Genomic DNA, 19,579 nt, shown 5'->3' on the forward strand with positions numbered 1-19,579 from the left:
GGGATTCTAGGCAGGTGCTCTACCACTGAGCCACACCCTAGCCCCTCACTGAGGGATTCTAGGCAGGGGCTCTACCACTGAGCCACACCCCAGCCCCTCACTGGGGTATTCCAGGCAGGAGCTCTACAGCTAAGCTATATTATCATCATCCTTAATCATACCAAATGTGTGCTTCATAGAGTGTGTGAACTATGTCTCAATAAAGTTGTTATGTTTAAAGGAAAGCTAGGGTCACAATATAGATTCCTGCCTGGCAACTAGACTTTCTGAAACATGATTCCTGGGGTCTGCAGGCCTGAGAGCGTGTAGATTCCATGGGAAATGGAAAGAGAAGCAGGATGAGCAGAAGATGGGACAGGAACGAAGTGTCACAGTTGTGTTGAATGGGGAGACTGCTAAGTTATACTAACTCACCCTCCTCTTCCGTTAAAGCCAGGGACATTGACAATCACTTCTTATCTCTTTCCTACAGATTCACTACAAAACGAGGTCAGAAAGTCTGTGTCCAACCACAGGCCAAGTGGGTGCAGAGATACATTTCTCTATTGAAAGCTCAGAAGCATCTGTGACTCTACTGGACTTTTAGCCGAAAGACCCTTGAACACAGCTCTTGGCACCTTTGCCTTCACAGAACCTAGTGAATTCACGTATAGTGGTCGTAGTCCTGGTAGAAGGAGGATATGGTTTTTATTGAAGGTTTTTAAAATAAAGATTTGATTTTACTAGGACTGGCAAGGTGGTTCAACGAGTAAAGACACTTACCACTAAGATTGATGACCTGAGTTCAATCACTGGGACCCATGTGATGGAAAAAGGGAACCAACTGTTGAAAGTTGCCCTCTGACCTCTGTGTGTGCATCATGGTACATGCACAGGTACAGAGAGAGAGAGAGAGAGAGAGAGAGAGAGAGAGAGAGAGAGAGAATAAATATAATTTTAAAAAGATTTGACTGTCAAGGAATAGTAGTATACACCTTTAATGCTGGCACCCAGAAGACAGAGACAGGAAGATCTCTTTGAATTTGAGACCAATCTGGTTTATATAATGAGTTCCAGGCCTTCCAGGACTACAAAATAAGACCCTGTCTCAAGATGATGATGATGATGATGATGATGATGATGATGATGATGATGATGATGGTTTAGAGAATGAAATAGGAAGATAAATTTTTCTCCTCCAGATGTGCACACAAGGGCACAAATACCTGCACACATAGGTGCATACAACACACATAGGGTCTCTCAATCAAACCTAGAGCTTACCAATAGGGCTTGCTCTGGGGATCCCCTGTATTCACTTTCTATGCCTGGAATTCTAGGCAGGCCACCGTGCCCACCTGGAATTATGGGAACACAACAACGAAAACAGCAATAAAAATGAACCAGCAGCAAACACTTAAAAAATACTCTCAGTTCCTTAGATCAGGAACACAGGACAGCTTTCCATTCATTTGTGTTTTGTGCAGGGTTTGTAGTGAGGAGGAGCTGCGGGCTGCTTTTCATTCTGACTGGCTCCCTCATGGTTAGCTTTACACCTGAAATAACAACACACAAATTGTATTCTTTTAAACACTGCTTGGCCCACTAGCTCTAGCCTCTAACTGGCTAACTCTCACATCTTGATTAACCCATTTCTATTAATGAGTGTAGCACCATGAGGTGGTGGCTTACTGGGAAGGATCTTAACCTGCGTCCATCTTGGAGAGCTATGGTATGTGTCTCATTGCCTTCTTCCTCCCAGCATTCTGTTCTGTCTTCCCCACCCACCTATGTTCTGACCTATCAGGCCAAGCAGTTTTCTTTATTAATCAACCAATGAAACAACAGATAGATAAAGACCCCCCTACATCACAGGGTCCTTTATGAGCAGTGAATAATGGCCATTCTCACTGGTCTTTAAGGGAGTACTTACTGGTCAAGATCCCAGTTCTTATCTGATGTATCTGAGTTTCAGGGAAACAGATATTGAGATAAGAATTTACATATACTATGTTCTGGAATTGATTCAGAAGAAATCAGGATTAGGTGTAAAGACAAGAAAGGAAAAGTAATAAATGTGTGTGAACAAGCAAGTTATGGGAGGTGGAAGATGAAGGATCAAGGGTTTAAGGCTATACTAACAATTCAAAGCCAGTCTGGACCACACAAGACCCAGTGTCAAAAACCCAAACCCAAATCAAACCAAAATTTATGCCTGAGGATTGGCTTTACTGGCACAGTGCTTGGCCAGCATGCAGGAAGCCCCATTCTGTCTCCCAAATCGGATACAATGGATATGGCAACTGGTGCACCTAGGAAGGTAGGCACAGGAGGATCAAGAGTTCAAAGTCATGGGGGCTGGAGAGGTGGCTTAGCAATTATGAGCGCTTGCTCTTGTTTGGTTTAATCTTAAGAAAAGCCACTCCGCCAATGCAAAAAAAAAACAAAAAACAAAACAAAACAACTCCAATTAAACCAGATTAAAATGCCCATGTTTAATAAATACAGCACTCTCAGGTAACAAGACAGCATGGCATGGGGAGCCCACACAAACCCTGGAGACCATGTGTTCCTAAATGGTCTGTGGGAATGGTCCTGACCCTCCTGGGGAGGGGTCAGCACTTGGCAGGCTGGGAGTTGGAGTCTGGACCAACACAACTCCCAGGCCAGGGCCTGGAGTGACACTTCCAAGCATTCATCCCAGACTCCTTGAATATAGGGGTGTTAGAGGGCTGGGGTCTCACTTTCAATCAAACAGCTCTTGCAAGAGGACCCTCTCAGTCCCTGCATGGTGGCTCCCAATCATCTGTAACTCCAGTTCCAGATCTGATGACCTCTGCTGGCACCAGGCATGCATGTGGTGAACGTGCATAGAACACACAAGCAAAACAATCATATACATAATCAAAACAAACTTAAGTGGCAAAAAGTTCAAAGTCATCCTCAGCTACATAGAGAATCTGAGGCCATCCAGAACAATATGACACCTTGAAAACTTGAATAACTGGAAAACAAACCAGAGGGCCCAGAGATGTGGCTCATTAGTTAAGAACCCTGCTCTTCCAGAGGACCTGAGCTCATATTCCAGAACCCACCAGCAGTGGATGGTGGTGAATGCAGAAATTCACGGTTGGTCAGAGTGTAGAGAATAAACACCAGTGAAGTGATGGGTCACGAATGCACCCTCTGTAATGGTCTGTTCTGTCCCTTTAAGAGACAAGCCACACCCACTCCCCCCCCCATCTGCTGAGACAGGCTGATCTTCAGCTTCCAGCCTGAGTTCTCTTTTCTGGCTCCCTCTCAGAGAGGCAGCTTTGGTCTCTCCCTCCCTCCCTCCCTCTCCTTCTCCCTCTCTCCCATCTTTACTGAAGTATACCCTGCCTTGTCTCCCAGTTTACTTCTGTTTTTTTTTCTTTCACTAAATTCCTCTTGTTGACTCTGTTGCATGTGTGTTTTGTGCAGTGGCATGCCTTTGGTAGGGCCCACCAAGAGCATCCACTTTCCCCAATTCCTGTTCACTCTCTGTTTGTGTGTTCATACAGGTAACTTAAATGCACCTATGCTTATTGCTTATTACATCTCGTTTCAGACTACAAAAACAATAAGTCTCATGTTTCAAACTGGTATGTACTTTTAAGTCTCTTACAAAAATACTTTATATTTAATCCAACCCTCATTTAAAATATATTAAGCTGTTCTCTACTATTGTCAGTTCTGCCATTAACCTTCTATTGCAAGCAGTTTTTTCTTCTTTCTCTCTTTTTACAAGTGTAAATCTTACCTGTTAAGAGCCAGTACAGTGAAGCTCAGACCCAGCTCTCCAGGCAGATTCTATACTGTAGTTACACCTGATAAACAGCCCTCAACTGCTCAGAGATCTGGGGAATATGTCATTTAAATATTTAAATATTAAAAAAAACTTCATAACAAAAAGAGACAGGTTAGCTCCTAGCAGCAGCACTCTATTTCCTCCAAAGAAGACAGAAGACAAATGGGCACAGAACAACGTCCATTGGCAATTCGCTTCAACTGCTAAGTGCTGACTACTGGGAAAAATCACCTTTCATATAAACTGAAGATCTCAGACGTGGACAGAATCACTAGAATTGACAGCCTAGTTGCTCAGGTCAAGGTAGGCTTGTCTTCCTACAGATTTCTTAACCCACAGGATCTTCTGGAGCCTGACATGCCCTGCGCTAAACAGTAAAAGTCAAATAAGACCCTCTGCGACCATGGAGGACCCTGAAGAATAGCTCTGGGTACCAACCAAGTAAGTTCTCTGCCATTTTTTAATTCAGTAACTCAAGTAAAATTTTTTCTTTCTCAAAGATCTCTAGTGTAGTTTGACAGCTGAGAGGTTTTGTCAGTTTAAAAGGCAACCTCACCAAACAAATTTCAGTAAAATACAAATATAAGACCTGCAAGTTATAAAGGTTTGAGGACAAATACAAGTTATCAAATTTCTCTCTCATGCTGCCTTTCATAGTCTTAAAAATACTTTTCATTGTACAAAAATATGTCACAGTCATTCTGACATAAATATGCTACTGTTTATACAATGTATATGTCTAAAAGTTCTGTTTTCACAAACCCAAAGAATTCTTGTGAGTTCCAGGGACCTGAATTTTAGGATCCACCTTAAACAGGTCAGATACACCCCCCTCAATTCCGTGGTCCTAATTTTTTTTTCCTAATTATAACTTTGTCCTATGTTCTGCCAATACCTTAAACAGGTATAAGAGACACCAGACATTTCCATACCACAAACAATGGACAGGAGCAAAGAGACCAGCTATGCCAGGATGTGGCTAGCACCCAGCTTTCTCAGGTTCCTCCCAAAGATGACGCCCACAAATAAGCAGGAAGAAGTCTTGAGAATCCGCCGCCCCAATTCCTTTAACCGGTGGTGCCTAATCTCCTGCCTTTTTTTTTTTTTTTTTTTTTGGCTTTTCGAGACAGGGTTTCTCTGTAGCTTTGGAGCCTGTCCTGGCACTAGCTCTTGTAGACCAGGCTGGTCTTGAACTCACAGAGATCCGCCTGCCTCTGCCTCCCGAGTGCTGGGATTAAAGGCGTGCGCCACCACTGCCCGACCTCCTGCCTTTTTATTATAAAAAAGAGATGAAAATGTAATGGTCTGTCCTATTCCTTTAAGAGACAAGCCACGCCCACTCCCTCCCCTGTCTGCTGAGACAGGCTGATATTCAGCATTCAGCCTGAGTTCTCTCTCTTTTCTGTTTTCCTCTCAGAGAGGCAGTTTCGATCTCTCCCTTCTCTCCTCTCTCTCTCTCTCTCTCTCTCTCTCTCTCTCTATCTCTCTCTCCCTCCCTTCCTTTTTCCCTTCCTCCCTCTCTGTTCTTCTCCTCTTCTCCCTTCCCTTCCATAACCACTTAATAAATATCCAGCCTCACTCTGCATGGTGTGCCTATCTGTCTGTCTCTCATCCGCCCACCACATGGCTCAACGCTGGGGACCAGCCACCTTCAGAGACCTGCTGTGTGGTCTCGTGCACTGTCCCTGGGACTGGCTGCTCTCGGGAGCCCCTGCCCACTGCCTGCCACCACCGCCAGGGATCCTGCAGCAACCTACTCAGGGATCCGCAGCCATTTTTATAATCCATTACACCCTCTATAGCATAACCCCTCCCCAAAGATCAGGGACCATTGTGGGAGAGGAAGCAGAAAGATTCTAAGAGCCAGAGATAGGAAGGTCTGGATTGAAAACAGCATCTTCTAGATAATGGCGGAACCAAGGCACTCAGGAGCTCACGCCACCTTGCGGTTGGCGGCACCCTGGGAGGACCATTTTATCACGAAGTTGGAAGAGGTCCAAAACCTCCAACCCATAACTGAGGACCTATGAACAATTGATGGCTACTTTCAGTATTAGTTCTCAAAGAAACCTGGCACAAGTATCCCTCAGTACCTGTATCTCCTTCCCAGCACTTCCCACGCTCTCCCCCCCCCATCCTAAACCTCTCCCTCCCCCAGGCTGGGCTTCTCTTTCCGATATAAACTCAGCCACTTTGGCTATGTAGTCCCTTGGCATCTTGGTTCCCTCTGGCTCTGCTCCTGGATCTCTCTTGGTCTGCTTGCCCCTCCCCCAGCTCCCCTCTCCTGCTTTCCCCTCTACTCTCTCTCTTTCTCCCATGGCCATGTTCAGTCTGGACTCTTCCAGATGCCTCTGGCTGTTTTCTCCCTCACACTACCTACCTCCTCCACCATACTTTGGAGCCATCAGTCAGTACTGGTAAGTGTATCACATGTGGAATTACAGCTCAAAGCTGATGTTGCTGGCACACCCATCAACCCACATTATAGGATGAATCTGAAACGCCCACCCCCCCCCCCCCGCCCGTGGGCTGTGTGACCAGCAGCCTCACACTCTTGCATTCATGCATCCTTGCCATGATGGACTGTCTTGCCTCTGGTGTGGCTGGTTTGTCTTTGTCATGAGCCCAAACCATTCCTCCCCCTCCCTCCAATTCTCCCTCCTCCCTCCTCCCTTCCTCATTCCTTCTCTTCCGTGGCTTTTGTCAGCTGTTTTGTCAAAGCAGGAAGACAAGTAACTAAGAAACCTCTCAATGAAACGAGCAAAAGCCAGGCAATGAGGTACCCAGTCAGACGGATGGGCTCAGGCCTCAGTAGACATGCTGATGTCCGGAATACGAAATAGTTGGGGATTTAGGAGCCAAAGGTTGGTGCCAGACATACTGGGGCACCCTTGTTATCCAGACCTAGGGTGGTAGAGACAGAAGGATCAGAAGCCCAAGGTCATTCTCTGCTCCCTAGTGAACTTGAGACCCTGCCCCCGACCCAAACCCAAGAATGGGCTGAATGTGGCTAGTTCCCTAGAGAATCGATAGATCTTTCTTTCTGCCTTCCACCCCCCTGCTCCATTTGGTAACGACATTGTCTCCTCCATTAGGAATCCATTAGTTCAGCGGCGGCCAGGCTGAGGAGTCCATTAAGGCTCCCTTGGGTGTAGGCAGCCATTTATCCAGTGCATTAGAGTGGAGACAGGGCTGGAGGGGAAGCCCTTTGGGCTGGCTTGGCAGCTGCCTTCCCAGGATGCACTGTGTTGCTGCTTCATTCATTTCAACCAGCAAAGCCAGGAGGCTTGAATGGGGGAGTCCCTACATCCGCATGCCCCCTTTCTCCTGCCGGTATACTACAAAACAATTGCTTCTGTCGTGGATAAGCAGTTTCCTATGAATCTCTTTGGGTTTTGGTGTTTTTTATTTTTTGAAGCAACTTCTCACTTTTTAGCTCTGGCTGGCTTAGAATCCACTATACAGAATAGATAGACTAGGCTGAACTCTAATTTGTAAAATTCTCCTGCCTCTTCCTCCCCAGTCCTGGGATGACAGATGTATACCACCACACCTATTTTATGTGGTCCCGGAGGTGGACCCTTTAAGGATGGTAAGCAACCATTGTATCACTGATGCCTCTAGCCAGTTTTCCTTTGTTTCTTTTTGGTGTGTATCTGTGTGCTCATGCGTGCACACACAAGCAGAGGCCACAGTGGGATGTTGGGTGTCCTGCTCCATCACTCTCTTCACTCTCTGTCTTATTCTTTTGAGGCAGGGTCTCTCATTGACCTTGGAGCTCAGCTGGCAGCCAACACGTCCCAGTGATCTTCCTGCCTTTATCTTCCACAATGCTGGGATTACAGGGGTCCCCAGCACACACATGAAGAAGCTGGGACAACAGTGCATGTCTGTAATCATTACCCCGAGGAGGTGGAACCCGGGGTCCTTAAGACTTCCTGGTGAGAGTCTGGCCCACTCAGCAAGCTCTGTGTTGCGTGGAGATCCCGTCTCAAACAGAAGTAAGGTGGAGATCGACCGAGGAAGAAGTTCCTACATACACATACACACACACACACACACACACACACACACACACACACACACACCCCTCTTAGCATAGTCCCTGGACTATAGTGATTAGCTCAGCATGGAACTACACACCTGTAACCCAGTACTAGAAGCTGAGGCAGGGTAGTGGGTCCAAGGCCATCTTGAGCTATATAGTAAGACACTTTCTTTAAAAACAAAAATCCCTGGGCAGTGGTGGTGCACACTTTTAATCCCAGCACTCGGGAGGCAGAGGCAGGTGGATCTCTGTGAGTTCAAGGCCAGCCTGATCTACAAGAGCTAGTTCCAGGACAGACTCCAAAGTTACAGAGAAACCCTATCTCGAAAACAAAACAAAATAATAAAATAAAATAAAATAAAATAAATATATAAAAATAAAAAACAAAGCTAGGCATGGTGGTGCACACCTTTAATCTCAGCACTTAGGAGGCAGAAGCTGGTGGATCTGTTAGTTAAAGCTACAGAGTGAGTTCTAGGCCAGATAGAGCTACATAGTGAACCCCCCACTCTGTCTCTGTTTCTCCCTCTCTCTCTGTATCACACAACAACAACAACAATCTAGGTCTGCACAAGACTGGACTTGTCAACAGTCATGGGTGGGGAGAGCTTATGGGGGGGGGGCTATCCCTCCATGCTAAAATATTGGCGACTGATAAAATCTGGGGGAGGTTTAAACAAGATGGCAAGACCCACCCTGAGTGAGCAGCACTATTCTATGGGCTGGGATTCGGGAAAGAATAAAAAGGAGGAAGGAGCAGAGCTGGTGGTGCGCACCTTGAATCCCAGCAGAAGCAGGCAGATCTACACAAGTTCCAGGCCAGCCAGGAGCCACACATTGAGAGCCTGTTTCCAGATGGGGGAGGGGCTGGATATGGTATCTTGTGTCTAAAATCCCAGCACTTGGGAAGTAGAAGCAGAGGACAGGAATTCAAGATCAACCTTGGCTAGCCTGTTTGAGGCCAGCCTAGGCTATGAGAGACCTACCTCCAAGTATAAAACAAATAAATACATGAGAAGAGAAAGCAAAGTGTACACTGGCGTTCATCTCTCTCTGCTCCCTGACTTCAGGGTTAATGCCACCAGCTCCTGTAGCCACCCCCACTCATGACAGCCTGTAGCCCTTCACACTGTGAGCCAAATAAACCCTTCTTCCTTCCTGTGATGGCTACTCTAGGTTGTCCATTTGACTACATCTGGAATTAATTGAAAACCCGCATCTCTGGACACGCCTGTGAGGGAAGTAGAAAGACCCTCCTGAGATCCAGGTCATTGGAGGTCAGAAGACCAGCCCTAAAGCTGGGCGCACTTCCTCGAGGCAGCCTACCTAAAGGACAAGGAAGAATCCCTGGCTGTTTGCCCACTTCTCCTCGGCTCTTGACTCACGGACATCAGAACCTACTGCTTCAGAATTCCAGTGGACACTGAAGACGGGCTGAGAGCCAGCCTCGTGAACTGAGCAACTACTGGATCCTTGGCTTTCCACCGTGAGACAGCCATTGTTGGATTAGCTGGACCACAGCCTGCAAGCCACGCTAATAAAACCTGTGTGTGTGCATGTTTGTATGTGCGTATGTACATGATGTTATATGTACATGCGTATACATTCATTCTATCAGAGAACACTGATTAATACACTTCTTTAATTTGCCTTCTGCCTTTGTCAGGTCTTCCGCTACAACAAGCTAAAAAGTTACAAATTCAGGAAGCAATTGAGGGCAGATGAGGTCATAGGGCTGGACTTCAAGTCTTGATATGAGTGGTTTTCCAAGAAAAGAGCTGGGTTTAGTTAGCATGCTGACCCTCAGTGTGGTACCATATGCCATTTTGAAATGGATCAAGAAGAACCTCATCAGAGCCGGTCCTTTATTTACAGTGGGCTTCTCAGGCTCCGGACCTGGGAGAAACAAACTTTGCTTTCTCCATTTCAGAGCCTCTGGTATTCTGTTCTATAAGCAGAAAACCCACTAAGATAGATCCATTACCATATCGTCTCTTTTTTTTTTTTAGATTATGTACACAGTGTTCTACCTTCATGTACGCCTGTAGGTCAGAAGAGGACACCAGATCTCATCACAGATGGTTGTGAGCCACCATGTGGGTGCTGGGCATTGAACTCAGGACCTCTGGAAGAGCAGCCAGTGCACTTCACCTCTGAGCCACCTCTCCAGCCCCACAGCAGCATTCCTTTTAATCTGCTAGGTGACTGAAGTGGTGAGAGCTTACATACCCATTTTACAGGTGAGAATGTTGAGGGTCAGAGATGCTAAGTACACAGCCGTGACTTTAAGACTGGGCCTCAGGTTAGCCCAAAGTGTGCTATCACCACTTGGACAGTTGTCACTCATCTGAGGAACACATGGCCAGCTGCCCTGTGGGCACTCAGCTCTGGAAAGGTTCCAGACATGATGTCTTCCTCGCCTGCTACCAAGGCCTGAAACTCTTTTAAGAAAAGACAAAACCAGTCAAGCATGGTGGGGCATATTCACGATCCCAGTAATTGCGAAGCTGACGCCGGAGAGCTGTGAGTTCAAGGACAACTTGGACTAAGAATGAAACCCTGCAGACACAGAGAAAAAGGCCAGAGGCAGCTAACCACTGCCACCTACTGACCACTTTTTATAAGAACACTTGTTAAGATCTGTGTGTGGTGCAGTTGCTTTTGCCGGCAATCCCAGCATTGACGAGGCTGAGGCAGGACGATTGCCTGGCACTTTTATGAACATATTCTCTAGCCCAGTTTTATGACTCTGCACTCTCCCGCCTCAGCTGTACGAGTACTTGTAGTGATGTACCTGGACCACTAAAACCTATTTCCTGAATTTCTTTTTCCTTTTTTAAAATTACACTTATTGGCCAGATATGGGTGCATATCTTTACTCCCAGCACTAGGGAGGCAGAGGCAGGTGGATCTCTGTGAATTGGAGGCTAGCCTGGTCAACACAGCGAGTTCCAGGACAGCCAGGGCTACATAGAGAAAACCTACCTCCAGCCCCAGCCACTGGTTTAAAAACAGAGGATGTCCAAAAATGGCCAGAGATCTGCAGGTGCAGAAGCGGGCAGGGGTGGGGGTGCAGGGGGGGGAGCTATATAAACAACCCACAAAGAGTTGCCTCGCTGTGGAGCAGCGAATGCTTGTGGGGCCCACACAAATATTCATTCACCGGGATGCTGGACCTGTTTCTGTGTGGCACAGTCTGGCTTGGTCCTGGAGTCGGGGGCTGGAGAGACGCTCTAGGTTAGCCAATGTTGTTTTAATATTGTTGAAAATCTGGTAAAGTTCCTTTTTGTGATAATTTCTGTTTAAGCAATTTCACCTTTCGTTTTGAAATTCTTCCCTTTTATGAGGAAAATGTGACATTGTGAAAATGCATGTAAGAAAACCCCATCTCTCCTCTTTCCCTTTTCCTTTAAATGACCAATCTAGGTGATTAGGGTTGCAAATTTTTATTTTCGCTTTGTTTTTAATGAACGTTTACTTTTCAGAATATGATTGTGTGATCATGTTTAAATAAAAAAAACATGATTTTGTGCAATTAACAAAGCTACTGCAAGAAAAAAGAAAATACAACTTTTATTGGTAAGGAGAAAGAAAGAGAGAGAGAGAGGGAGAGAGAGAGAGAGAGAGAGAGAGAGAGAGAGAGAGAGAGAAAGAAAAGAGTTGGCTTCTCATGACCTAGTGCCGTTTGACTACAGCCCTTCCCCAGCGTCCTGGCCCACTACCATTCTCATGACTGCGTTTCTTTATTTGGGGGGGGGGGGTTCAGGACAGGGTTTTTCTGTAGCTTTGGAGCCTGTCCAGGAACTCTCTCTGTAGACCAGGCTGGCTTGGAACTCAGAGACCCACCTGTCTCTGCCTCCTGAATATTGGGATTAAAGGTGTGCACCACCACTGCCAGGTGTGTCTTTCTTAATAAATGGTCTCTCTTTCTACTGCTCTCCATGTGACCCTGGCTAAATTATTTGTTCTGCCATCAAAGAACCTGGCTGGCTATTCCAACAGGTGCTCTGCAGACCCGAATCCACACCTGCAAACACTTGAGCATCCTCAAACCAGATGCTAAATTGATCCGAACTAATTTGGGACATACTTTGTCCACGAGGTGTGTACACCGGTGCCCTGGGCAGCCAGAAAAGGATGTAGGATGCCTGGAGCTGGTGTTAATGATGGTTGCAAGCTGCGTGACGTGAGTACTGGGAACCTAACTCAGAACTTTGGAAAGGGCAATAATTGAACTCCCTCTCCAGACTTGTATAATTTTTTTTAGTGTGTGTGTGTGTGTGTGTGTGTACCTACGTGGAGGTCAGAGGACAGTTTGCAGGAGTCAGTTCTTGCTGTCTCCCACGTGGATCCCAGGGATTGAACTCACATTGCCAGCTGGGTGGCAGGTGCCTTTCCCTGCTGGGCTATTTCACTACCTGTCTTACTTTTGACTGGTCTCATGTAGCTGAGGCTGTTCTGGAACTTTCTGTGTAGGCAAGAATGACCTTGAATTTTTGAGCCTCTTGCCTCTGCCTTCTGAGTGCTGGGATTATGGGCACATACCGTCAAGTTCCCCCCAGGTTTATGCGGTACTGGGGATGGAAGCCAGGGCTCCCTGTATGCTTAGACGAGCACCATGAGAAATGAGCCGCACCCCCAGCCCTGGTTCCTTCTTTTCAACTTGCTGAGTTTCACAGGAAAACTATCTCGCTTGAATTTCCCCCTACCCGGTGCCTCCAAACCACAAATTCCTCATTCCCACTCTGGTTTACTCTAATAAGAAGTAGGCTGATCCCTTAATCCCTGTTTAAAAGGCCGGTGTTTATTGATGCTGTAAAATCCTAAGGGATCCTAAATCTGTTTTTAGCTGAGCCTAGTGCATAAGACAAGTGTGGAACTCAGAATGGGGACAGCAGGGTCACAGTGTTTGGAGCATTTGCTGTCTGTCCCCCTGGTGTTTTCCACTGAAACCGTTCCCTTGAGTACTGGGGGTGGTAGCTCAGTTGGCAAAGTACTTGTGGTACAGGCACAAGGATCTAAGTTGATTCCTTGAATCCACATGAAACACACACATACCACCAATACCACCACCACCACCACCACCAACAACAACAACAACAACAACAGCAACAGCAACAACAATAAGACAAAGTAGATGTTGTGGTTCCTGCTTGTGATCCATGCAGCAGATGAGGGGGCATCCCTAGGGGTTTCTAGCATTTGTAATGAGCTCAGGACCAAAGAGAGACCCTGTCTCAAAAAACGTAAGATAGGGGTCAAGGAGTGAAGAGATGGCTCAGCAGTTACCAGAGGACTCAAGTCTTCTGGCTTCTTCAGGCACTTTCTCTCTCTCTCTCTCTCTCTCTCTCTCTCTCTCTCTCTCTCTCTCTCTCTCTCGTGTGCTCGCACACACACACTCGGCATTCTCTTGAGCATATAGGAGATCTAAAAGCCCACTTCCACAGTGACACACTTGCTCCAACAAGACCACACCTACTCCAACAAGACCACACGTCCTAATAGTGCGACCACCACACATAGCCATAAACTCTGGGTTTCAGGGGACCCTACCTTGATGGATAAGATGCAAGATCGATAAGAGAATGATTACTGACATCAACTTCAGGTCTCCACGTGCACTCATGCTCACAAACATACACATGGCCACTTGGGAAGCTGGGGAATCTGTGGGTCGTGGACCTCAGATCTCCACGTGCACGGGGCATGTGCGTGCACACACACACACACTGTCATACACACACAGTCACACACACACACACACACACACAGAGCCACATACCTGCAAGCAGACTTCTTTTCACTGTGGGAGGCTGGGGTTCTGTGGGTCATGGGCATACAGGTGTGTACGCCCTTAATCTTAGCATTTAATAGGCTGAGTCAGGATCGCTGGGAGTTCAGAGCTAGCTTAGACTTCTTAGTGAAACTCTGTTTTTGTTTGTTTGTTTGAGAATCCCACTGGTGCTGGGCGGTGGTGGTGCACGCCTTTAATCCTAGCACTCGGGAAGCAGAGGCAGGCAGATCTCTTTGAGCTTGAGGCCAACCTGGTCTACAAGAGCTAGTTCCAGGACAGGTTCTAAAACTACAGTGAAACCCTGTCTCGAAAAACAAAACAAAAATTAAGAAAAAAAGAATCCCACTGGTGAGATAGTTCAGTGGGTATATTGCTACTAAGCCTGACCACCCTAGTCAGATCCCTGGGTCCTGCGCGGTAGAACACAGATTCCTATTTGCTTTCTGACCTCCACAGGTGCAGCATGGGCACACCCACACACATGCACACGGGTACATACAAATGCATGCATTAAACAAAAGGCAAGCATAGTGGCCCATGCCTAGAATCCTAACTCTTGGGAAGAAGAGGCAAGAGGACCAGGGATTCAAGGGACTCGGTTACATAATGAGTATGATGCTGTCTTTAGTTAATTAAAGCATCGCTCAATCAGTACAAGTGAGACCCGTTCTAGTGTGGAGATAGATGGATAGCATCATCAAACTGTTTAATGCTTAACGGTGACATTGGTTTTGTTAGTGGAGAACGTGCAACTTTTGTTTTTGTTTTTTTTCGCTGAGGAGCACATGTGGGTGCCCTTGGCTGAAATCAGCGCAGGATGAGAGGGGTAGATCTGTGGGGCTTTCTACCAACAGGTAAAGTGGGGATGAAGTCTGGAAAGCTCTGGAGAGGTCACAGTCCAGTAGTTGGAGACCCGGGTCTGCATTCCTCCCGCAGACATTGGTTGTGCCGGAAGGAGGACCACACTAACGTGGAGTTTCCCCACGTGCCCGGTGAGAGCTGTGCAGCCAAGCTTCCCACAATAGATCTGCCGGTCCATGCCTCGGAAACTCATTTGAGGAACGCGAGGTGGCGCCGGCCGGACCTCTGCTCTTATAGCTCAAATACACTCAGCTGTCGAGGGCCCGGGAGGCGGTGCTTCAAAGTAGGGTGGAGTCTGCGAGGGCTGGTCCGGGACAGCCAGGTCCCGCCCCATGAAGATGACGGACAAGCCTTCAAACCAGTCATGATGCTTTTGTGGTACTGAAGGGGATGAGAAGGTGGAGCGACGGATGTAGGGTGGAACTAGTGAGGGAAATTCGAGTTTGCCAGGTCCAGCCCCGCTGCGATGACAGATAATTCTTCTGACCAATCACAGTGTATCTACAGCTTTCAGGGACCCGGGAGGTGATGCACCAGGTAGGGGGCGGAGCCTTGGAGGGCAGGTTGGGACAGCCGCCCACCAGGTCCCGCCCACTAATGATAATAGACAAACTTTTAAACCAATCATAAAGTGCTAACCGCCCTGAGGCGGGCCAGCCGGGAGAAGTGAGCGGAGCGCCTCCCAAGTGGGAGGAGGCGTGTGTGGGGGGGGGAAAGCCTCTTGGAGAGATGGGGTGGGTCCTGAGGGAGATGGACGGCTCTATCGACCAATGGAAGATGAAAGCTGTCCCCGTTAGCGCCGGATCCCCGCGGGTAGGGCGGGGCGGGAGGCGCCGCGGGGATCCCGGGGCTGCCAGGGCCCCTGACTCTGTTCGCCCTGGGACCATGGACCGAATGGCCAGCTCCATGAAGCAGGTACCCAACCCGCTGCCCAAAGTATTGAGCCGGCGTGGGATTGGTGCTGGGATGGAGGCTGCGGAGCGCGAGAGCTTCGAGCGGACTCAGGTGAGGCTCGAGAACCCTGGGGCATACCTGGGGCACCCGGAGTGGTGCAGAGTGCTGGAGAAGCTTAGAAGGGAGTGAGGGTCTTGCAGGCCCGGGAGGGGATTAGATAAGGTGGCCGCAGTCAGAATCTTCTTGGGGTGCAGAACTAGGCGGGTCCCAGGGAGGTCAGGGACCTGGGGCATCCCTACTGGCCTGGGGACCAGGGTGCACTCCGCGGATCTACAGATCCCTGAGGCTGAGCGGACGGGACCCGGTGAGCATCAGGGGTCACAAGGGAGGCCAAAGGGAGACGCGTGGAAAGGGGGCTGATGGAAGGGTGCCCCTGGGTAAGGGACTTGGCAGACACTTGGGATTTGCAACTGTGGGGACGCCGGTCTGGGGTTGTGAAAGGTACTCTTGGTCGCTTTATGTTCCTATGGACTTCTCTCTCCACTCCTCAGCATCCCGTTCAACGGTGCCTCAAACTTGGCTCTGAGCAGCCCCAGCTGTTGGCCTCAGAGGCCGGGCCGAAGGGGTCTGATGAGAAGGAATGTAGGAAATGCGGAGTGTGGCTCAACTTGGAAAATGACCCGGGGGACTGGAGGAATGGGGCGGTGTGCAGTCCGGGACAGAATTGAGGCGCTTGAACTGTCAGACCCTGGCGTGTTGGGGATAAGCTGTCCAGTGAGACCCAGAATCCTGATTTGAGGTTTTGTTTTCGCCCTCCAAAATATGCCTGACTGCTAATAAGCAGACCGCCTTATTTGCCCTGGTTTGACCAGGGCAGATGGCCAAAATTCCACCGTGGTTATCAACAAAACCACTAGACGCTTTTACCTCGAGCTTTTCTGCTTGCTGTATCGATTGGACTGAATCAAGCTGGGAGGCGCGAAGTGTAGCCGGTTCATCTGTATGTAAAATCCATTTCTGAGAATACAACCCTTAGGATCCCGCTGCCGAAGTTGTGCGGGTAGACAGATTCCCTTGTTCTTCTCTGGCTCTCGGAGTTCTACTTTAAAGGTCCAGTTGACTTCTGCCAAAGGCTGGTCCCCTGTCGTGTTCTGCAAGTAGGAAAGATCGAAGAGATAGGGAGGGCCTGTGTGTGCTATAAATGGATTGTGCAAGAGAGAAAGTCAGTTGAGCCCAGGGGACTTCAATCCACCGCTTGTTTCTGAGACCCTTGGATCCACTCCGTGTGTCTGAGGGAAGGAAAGGAGGGTGGTAGTTGAGGGGAAAGAGAAGCTGCCATTCACTTGCCTCTCGGGGTTCAACGGGGTTTGGAGTTTTCCCCTCGGATCTTCTGAACTGACCCCTTTTTTAAAAAAAGGAAAAGGAAAGAAAAAGAAAATTTGCTTTCAGCCTTGGGTGTTCCTGCAAAAAAAAAAAAAGTTTTCATATTTTCTCCCCCACCTCCTTTTTTTTAATGAAAGAAGAAAAGAAACTGGAGCTATTTTATACCATCCATTCCTTTGAGAACCTCAGATAAATCAAAACTGGAGCAATAAGTAGACGTAGGGTTTGAGCTTAGGACTTGGGGAGCTGGCTCTGGGGTAAAGGCTCCTGCCGGCTAGTCTAGCCACCTGAGTTTCATCCCAGGAAGAGAACCAACCTGACTTCCACATTCATGGTGTACCATGAACATCCCCTGCGCACGCACACACACACACACACACACACACACCAAAAATTCATTCGAATTCTTAAAAAAGTTTGAACTTAACGTGATAGAAATGTCGGCCTTTGAATGTTTCCAGCCACGACTAACATTTTCCCTGGCTCTCCAGGGAACACCCAACCTGGGGAGTGGTAGGCCAGTGTCTCATTTTGCCCTCTGTAGAACACTTGTAGTTAGCTAGATTTTATGTGTGTTTGTGTGTGCCCATGGCGGGTCACACGAGCTTGTATGTGTTGAGGCAGACTACAGCAAGAATTGTTGAAACTTTTTTTTTCTTTTTTTTTGAATCAGGATCTTACTATGTAGCTCTGGCTGGCCTAGAACTCACTCTGCGCTAGGTAGACCAGGCTGGCCTTGAACTTTTGCCAGCCTCCCTGCCTTTGCTTCCCTAGAGCTGGGGTTACAGAAGTGAGCTCCCACAATCCAACTCAGTTGTTGAAACTCTTCTGAGCTGGCAGACAGGGCGAGACACTCAGGAGGCAGAAGCAAGAGAATCCTTGCAAGGCTGGATAGTGTGGGCTAAATAGCAGCTTCCAAGCTAACTGTGGCTATATATAGTGAGACCCTATCTCAAAAAGAATTTCAATAACGCAAAACCAAAAACATTGATTGGTATCTTAAGTAACCAAAGACCAAGAGAATTGGCAAAGGTATTATAATAATAATTGTAGCTAATTATTATCTTTGGAAGGCCTCTAAATACAGTACTTTATTTGCTATCTTTAATCTTCACAAGGGCTGCTGGCGTGGTTAACAGCCCCATTTGCTCAGAGGAAATTGAAGCCTGCTGAGGTTAAATAGCTTGCTGGGTACCACAGGTGGAAGTGGTCCCAACCTTTAACCACTGCCTTGTGCACTCTCTCAGTCCTGGGCAGATCCGGAAGACATCTGAGTTCTGTTCATTTCTTTTTGTTTTGAGACAGGGTCTCTTGTAGTTCAGCTGATCTCAGACTAGCGATGAAGAATTCCTGATCTTCCTGCCTCCACCTCCGAGTGCTGGGGTTGCAGGAGTGCCCCACCATGGCTGGTTTTATGCAGTGCTGGGAATGGAACCTAGAGCTTCAGGCATGCTAGGCAAGCCCTTTCTACCGACTGAGCCCCTTCCCTGCCCCTAGGAGACGGTTCAGTTTTGTGGCCAAGCATAGGGTGATTTGATGTATGGGACTGTGTGCCCTCAGGCAAGTAATTCCCTACCTGGAAAATAAAGATAATGCAGGGCTGGGGAGAGGGCTCAGTGAGTATGATGCTTGGTGTCCAAGCATGAGGACCTGAGTTCAAATCCTCAGAACCCACATCCGAACAAAGCAAAACAGGGCAGTGCCCGTTTTAGCCAGAATCTGTGAGATTCAAGTTCAGTGAACTGTCTCAAAAAAAAAAAAAAGGGTAGCAGGCAATAGATGAAAATACCCAATATAGACCTTTGACCTCTACATGTGTGCACACACAGGAACATGCATCTGCACACATAAGTATACAATGCACATACACAAAATAAACATAAGCTTTAACCTTGCAGGTTTATGGTGTGGGATGCATTAAATAACAAGCGTGAAGGTATTTTGTAAATTATGGGGCACTGTCCCAGGAGTAGCCACTTCCCGGAAGTCTGTCCTCCGTAACTGTTAGCACTGTTTCAACATGCCGCACGGCCACTGTCCCTTCTAGTGGCCCAGCCAGTGCTGTACCCCATTGTCACCAATTGTCCATTCAGCTCAGCACAAGTGTTGGTCAGATGTTAGGGACAAGAATAGTAGTTTATTTTTTGACCTTTTAAATTTTAACTTAACTTTTACTTACTGAGTCAATTCTGTATTTACTAGGACTCAGTGTGCAAGAGGGAGGAAGCCTGGGAAGATGGCTCCGTGGTATCTACACAAGTGTGAGGACCCGAGTTCGGATCCCCAGAACCCATGTAAAGCTGGGCATGCTAACACACATCTGTAGCCCCAGTGACTCTACAGCAATATGGGGGTGGGGACAGGAGACTCCCTGGACACTCACAGGCAAAGTAGCTTGGAGTATGTCGTGACACACAGCGAGAAATTGTGTCTCGAGTACGCTGGAAATGGACTGGCACCTGAGGTCATTTTTACGGCCTCCACATGTGGAGCATGGCACACACACACACACACATACACACACATACACATAAACACACATACACACACACATACACATACACACACATACACACACACACATACACACACACACACACACACACACACTTGTTGTACAGCCAGGCTAGCCTCGAGTTTGTAGTTTTTCTACCTCAGCCTCCCAAGTAACTGGGTTAATGGTCTTCACACCCTGATACTCTGGTATTGTTTTTTCTTCTTTCCTTTCCTTTCCTTTCCTTTCCTTTCCTTTCCTTTCCTTTCCTTTCCTTTCCTTTCCTTTCCTTTCCTT

At 47.7% G+C, this 19,579-nt stretch overlaps 2 protein-coding genes across 3 annotated transcripts in view; both read left to right on the forward strand.

Annotated features, from left to right (window-relative positions):
- The window catches only part of Ccl26 (C-C motif chemokine ligand 26), a 2,837-nt gene extending 2,268 nt beyond the window's left edge, over positions 1 to 569 (forward strand). The window contains exon 3 of the mRNA XM_013350463.1: positions 473 to 569. Within this exon, the coding sequence (XP_013205917.1) occupies positions 473 to 569 (97 nt within the window). The remainder of the gene's footprint in view (positions 1 to 472) is intronic.
- A 14,774-nt stretch (positions 570 to 15,343) lies between these two features.
- Hip1 (huntingtin interacting protein 1) overlaps positions 15,344 to 19,579 on the forward strand; it is a 123,324-nt gene continuing 119,088 nt past the window's right edge. For both annotated transcript variants that reach the window (XM_013350688.2, XM_005344618.2), the window contains exon 1: positions 15,344 to 15,516. In XM_013350688.2, the coding sequence (XP_013206142.1) occupies positions 15,397 to 15,516 (120 nt within the window). In that variant the 5' untranslated portion in view covers positions 15,344 to 15,396. The remainder of the gene's footprint in view (positions 15,517 to 19,579) is intronic.

This window comes from Microtus ochrogaster, chromosome 2 (genome assembly GCF_000317375.1).
Source record: "Microtus ochrogaster isolate Prairie Vole_2 chromosome 2, MicOch1.0, whole genome shotgun sequence".
Classification (NCBI taxonomy): Eukaryota; Metazoa; Chordata; class Mammalia; order Rodentia; family Cricetidae; genus Microtus; species Microtus ochrogaster.